Source organism: Quercus robur, chromosome 9, assembly GCF_932294415.1.
Source record: "Quercus robur chromosome 9, dhQueRobu3.1, whole genome shotgun sequence".
In the NCBI taxonomy this organism is placed as follows: Eukaryota; Viridiplantae; Streptophyta; class Magnoliopsida; order Fagales; family Fagaceae; genus Quercus; species Quercus robur.
Genome location: NC_065542.1, coordinates 14,260,867 through 14,266,956, shown reverse-complemented (window position 1 = coordinate 14,266,956; position 6,090 = coordinate 14,260,867). Strand labels below are relative to the sequence as shown.

Here is a 6,090-nt window from a genome sequence, read left to right as displayed (position 1 = left end):
GGACGACCATTTTTCCCTCAAAACTCACCAGAGGAGAACTGTAGGCCGTCGAGTTCTCAAGTTTCAAATTTAGCCCCTTATACAAGTCAAGGTACATTATGTCAGCAGCACTGCCTTGGTCAATCATCACCCTTTTCACATTGTACCCACCAATTCTCAGCGTAACCACAAGAGCATCATCATGGGGCTGCATGGTTCCAACTTTGTCCTCATCTAAAAAACCCAGCATTAACGGGATGCCCATCTTGGGGCTGCATCATCATCATGGGGCTGCATGGTTCCAACTTTGTCCTCATCTGAAAAACCCAGCATTAACGGGATGCCCATCTTGGCTCTCTTAGGCATTGAGTTAGACTCCTTGGCTGGAGAACGGGATACCAACATTACCCTGGAAGGACAAGATTCAGTCCTCCCCGGAGCAGCAAAAATAACGTTTATTGTGTCAAGGGGGAGTCTTGAAGAAACATCTCCCCGAATCTCTGAACTCGTTTGGCTTACCTGACCACTGGAATGATGCAAGAGTTGCTTCAACTTCCCTTCTCGGACTAACTGGTCCAAATGGTCCCATAAATTTTTGCAATCCTCAGTTGTGTGTCCATGATCCTGATGATAGTGGCAATAAAGGTTCTGGTTACGTCTCATAGGATCTCCTGCCATCTTGTTTGGCCATTTGAAGAACGACTCATTCTTAATCTTCTTTAGTACTTGTTGCACTGGCTCTTGAAATACAACGTTAACCGCCTGAGTGTTGGCAGATTGTGATTGCCCAACAAAGTCTTTTCGAGGTCGGTTATTATTGTACCGGTCCGACCTGAAATCCCTCATCTCTTGAGGGATCACCTTAGCCTTTCTTTTCCCCTGCAGTTGGTCTTCTTCTACTCTTCTGTACTTGTCAATTCGATCCATCAATTGGCGTACACTAGTAACAAGTTTACCAGTTAGAGATTTCCTCAAATCATGCTTGGCTGGAAAACCAGCCTTGAAAGTGCTAATGGCCACATCATCGTACTCTCATTCTATTTCATTGAACATCTCCCAATACCTATCCGAATAAGCCTTCAGAGTCTCACCCTCTCGCATGGACATAGATAATAAGGATCTCAAAGGCCGAGGAACCTTGCTGCAAGTAATAAAGCGAGTACCAAAAGCCCGGGTGAGTTTCTTGAAGGAGTCGATAGAGTTCACCCTCAAATCGTTGAACCACCTTATCACCACCAGGCCCAAGCTAGATGGAAAGACCTTACACATCAAGGCCTCATCTTTGGAGTGAACAGCCATCCTTTGACTGAAATGGCTAACGTGTTCTACCGGGTCTGTCCGACCATTATAAATGGTGAATGTGGGTTGATGAAATCGCCTAGGAAGGCTCGCATCTTCTATGTTCCGTGTGAAGGGTGATTTAGAAACTTGATTCAGCGCCTTGTTCATGGCATCGTTCCCCAAACCTTTGCAAGGCAGGCTTTTGTACCTACGTCTATGGTGGTGCTCCTCTTCATAGGAAAAGGTCTCGCTGGGCGGAGTTGTTAGGTTCTAAAGTTTAGGATTTTATGTATTTAGAACTCTAATTGTATTGTTGGCAAACCATGATAAAAACAATGTGTTTAGAAGTGTTTAAGTCTAGCTCAAAGTTGTGATTTTATGTAAAGTTGGAATCGAGTTAAAGCAGGAAGCATTGTGCCTTTTGGCCTGGCTCGATCGATCGAAAGACAGGCTCGATCGATCGAAGCTTGGGCAGAATGCTTTTCTGCAGATTTGTCCAACTCAGCCCTAGTTGTTTTAAAACGTTTTTAGGGTTTCTTATTTGTCCTAAGTATAAAAGGCAAACCCTAGCCACGTTTTAGTGTTGCTCATATTTGCGGTTTGTGTAAATCTCTTGTGAGATCTAGAGGAGCTTTCCTTTACACAAATTTAGGGTTTTCAAGGAGAAGATTTATCTACGCCTTGATGATCAATTCAGTTGCTGCCATTGAAGCTTAAAGAAAACACAAGCGGGTGTGCTTGTATTTGGTGGTGAATCCAAGAAAGAAGGAGTCCGTGGATTCGGAGCTTGCACGTGGTCGTATCAGTAAGTTCTACTGGTTGGTAGCAATAAGAAGTCGAGTGTGGGGGCTTGTAAGTCTTATTGTATGAACTTCGATTCTTTCAAGATAGTGGATTCAAGTTTACCTTGAGGATAGCTAGGTCAAATCCTCCCCAGGTTTTTACCGGTTTGGTTTCTTGGGTGATTATATCTTGTGTTATTTATTTTCCGCTGCTTTGAGTGATTTGTTCTTTTATAGTGTGATAACCTAGACTTGTTTAATTGGACTAAGTAACAACTTGGCTAATTACCTAGGTTTAATCAATTGTTGAAGGGGTCTAAAAACTGTCAGGAGTTTTGGACCTCCGTCTATAGCTAGCACCATCTGTCTTTTCCGAGGAAGGTTCGGAGCTGGGCGGTGAACGTCCTCGCCAAGCATGACGCAACTCCCTCTTCAACTTGTCGATTTCACGTTGCATGTCTCTGTCATTCTTAGCATGGGAAACATGACTCTTCCCTCGAGATTGACTTTTACTGGTGTGTGCATACTTCCCTCACGGCCTCTTTTCCGTTCAAGGCTCTTATGCGGATTGCTATGTTGAGAACCCCTTAATTCTGCTTGATGTAGATTAACATCTACTTGGTGTGGTCCTGCCTCCTCCATCATGAACGTTGCAACCGAATCTCCTTTAGACTAGATCAAGCTCTTCTCACAGACGACACCAATTGTAAGGGCTGAAATTGGATTGAACCCAATATAGGACTAGGTTCTAGTCCAAGCGGCCCAAATAATAAATTTGTAGAGCGTAGATGAAATAACTAGATCTATTCTAGAAGAAAAACGATTAAATTTGATAATTTAAGGCTGTTAGACACAAATAGGATGAGAAAATCTGTCCTCGGAGTAACTTGAGGAATTTATATTATATTGTCTTATTGATCAATAAAATTATACCAGAGTTCGTAGTCTTGTTCTAAAATATCTTAGTTTTCCCTGATCCCTCACTTTTAGTACATCTTCCCATGTTATATACTACAATCTTGGTATCATCCCTACCATACACGTGTAGGTTAGATTCAGGGGACTCATTCTTGTCCCATCCAACACCTCCTAGAACCATCAACTAGTAGCTGTAAGGCTGCTTGATCACTGTTCAAGCATCACTTCCACATTAATGCGGCCAAAGAGTTGGTTGGGAGTCATTTAATGCGGAGGTAGCAGCTTTTTAAATATATTTGTTGCCCTTCTCCTTCCTTATCCTTTGTCCAACGTCTAACTCTTAGTGGTGATATAACTTTGAAGAAAGTCCATGATGATATGACACTCTTACTGACCTCGGGCACTTGTTGCCGAGATGGCTTTTATCCTCGTACACTCGTTGGACTTATCTCATATTATCTCTACTCTTCTCTTTACTCCGTTCTCCTTATAATCTCATCTGGACTTACTCGGATGGTCTAATGTTCTCAGATCGGGCCATAGGCCCAGCTAACATAGCTTTAACAGTACCTCCTGATTAACTGGCGCCCACAATAACTAAATAAATATTAAGTTATATGGTACATTGGTACGACACTTTACATTACTAGTAACAGTGTCACACATTACATTAATTTATTATATTTGTGAGTAATTCAAGTCACATTTAAGAATAACTCCGTATATTTCAAGGCATTTTTATTTTATTTTATTATTATGTTAGACTATGATAGGATTAAAAAAAGATAAGGCAGGAGTGCTAAGTCTACAACATTTTTACAACAAATCTTAGTTGGCAGGTTGTTACAAGTTTTTCATTTAAATCCAACACTAAAATTATTTTCTTATCCACTAGTAACAGTAAATAACAACCTACCACATTAGATTTGTTGCACCTAACTCATGTTTAGTTATTATTATTTTTTTAGGATAATTATTTTTAGGGATTTCAGGTTGCAGTTTTCAATTGGATAAAGGAAGGCAATAAAAGAGGGGAGGGGTATTTAAGTAAATTTGAAGATGAAAATTCCATTCTTATTATATAATTGGATGAGTATTTTTAGGGATTTCAGGTTGTAGTTTTCAATTGGACAAAGGAATGCAATAAAAGATGGGAGGGGCATTTAAGTAAATTTGAAGATGAAAATGTCATTCTTATTATATAATTTGGATGAGGCTCATGTGTAACTCACGTGACTATAAAATTTAACAATCAAATGGACGATGGGGTGCTATTTACAACTTAAAAAAAAAAAAATTATATATATATATATATATTCTATAATTGGAATAATCATTGCAAGTTTTCATCATTTGGGGATATAAAATGCAAGTAAATGTATATTTTTATGTATGATTTAGGGTAGATATGAGTGATGTTGTTGATGTAACATCAATCACGGTCATTATCAGGGCAATTAATAAAATTTTAATAATGGGGGTGCTATTTACAACTTAAATTTTTTTACAATTGAAATGGTCATTACAAGTTTCATCATTCGGGGATATAAAATGCAAGTAAATAAATTTTTTAGGTATGATTTAGGGTGGATTTGAGTAATGTTGTTGATGTAAATGTAGCACCAATCAAAGTCATTTATCGGGTCAATTAACAAAATTAATTAATAGTACTTTTAACAATTTTGATGGATTTATGTGATTAAACATGTAAACAAATAAGAAGTTAACAACAAAAAGCAATTCATCAATACGCAACCGGTGATGGTAACATGGATTGAGAAATTGCGGTGTTTAGAGCTTATGTTAGGTTTTCACATCAGAGCAAAAGTGAAAAATTGGAGAAAAAAGAGAAAGAAATGGACAGAAATTTATCCACGTATGAGAATGTGAGGCTGAGAGCAAACGGTTGAGAATTTCACGCAATGACAATTGACAAGATATAAGAATCTACAATAAATTTATATTGGTCCCATTAACGTGTATCCAAGTACAAATTACATCCTTCTCAAAAAAAAAAAAAAAAGTACAAATTACAAAACATTCAATTAAAGCTTAAGGAGTATTTATGATAGGGTCAAAAAAAGACTGCATCAAATATGATGATAGGACCATAGCCTAATGGTTTCCACCACATCACATGATAACTCCTGTTTATTTATTTATCACTTATATTGTAGTTTTAAACTACAGTCTCATTCAATATTTTTTTATTAGATGTGAATTTTAATAAATTTATTATTTGGATTATATTTTCTTCTTATACTCTCAATATTTACAAAATTATAAAAGATTAAAGATCAATTATTATGTCATAAATTAATTGTTTAAATTACAAGTTTTTGTAGTCTAAAATTATGGATAAAAAATAAATTTATCGATCATATATAGTAAATAAAATCTGATTGACACAAAATTTGATGTGTGTTAAGAGTCTAAATAAAATTCAATCCAACAATTAGGTGCGGTTTGGATTCTGCATTTCCTACGTTCCTGCGTCGCGTTTTTTTTTTTAGCCATGAATGTTGACTTTTCCCCGTGAACAGTGCATGGGTGCACTATTCACGGGACTCACAAACATCACTTTTTAATAACTTTTTCATTAAAAATGGGTCCCACGGTACTATTCACACATTTAAAAATTATTTTGTTACAATATTTTCAGTTTTCAGTTGTATCCAAACGGATCCTTAGAGTTCCAAAATATGTAGCAACACTAATTTTTTTTTTTTTTTTTTAAGAAGTTATAGCCTTAAACTATAACTAAGTTTGTAATCAAATTTTGTCATTTTTTTATTTCAATAAAGTGAAACTAGCTTTAAAAATATGTATAGTGTATAAATATAAATCTATATTTATATTGTCCACAAAAAATATTCGTATTTTCTAATATAGGCATCTATCTTGTCAAACAAAAAAGCATCCAAATGCCAAATTAGAAAGGTTCCGTTTTATAGCTTAATTGTTATAGTCTATCCATTGGTATATAAAAGCAAAATCACCGTAGATAGACAACATAAGTTAAAATTCTAGGAATAAAAAAATATATTAAATTAGAAATCAGTGTGATACAGGGAAATGATCCAGTGTCAGCAGTAGATTAGAAACGTTGCATGGTCCCCAATCAAAGAGA

General features: G+C 36.6%; 1 protein-coding gene across 1 annotated transcript; it reads right to left on the bottom strand.

Annotated features, from left to right (window-relative positions):
- Positions 1 to 228: 228 nt before the first annotated feature.
- Positions 229 to 1,278, bottom strand: LOC126700750 (uncharacterized). The gene is made up of 3 exons (XM_050398941.1): positions 1,043 to 1,278; positions 706 to 919; positions 229 to 603 (listed from the first exon to the last, which is right to left on the bottom strand). Exons 1-3 carry the CDS (start codon positions 1,276 to 1,278, stop codon positions 229 to 231), a joined length of 825 nt encoding a protein of 274 aa, XP_050254898.1.
- Between the last annotated feature and the right edge of the window lie 4,812 nt (positions 1,279 to 6,090).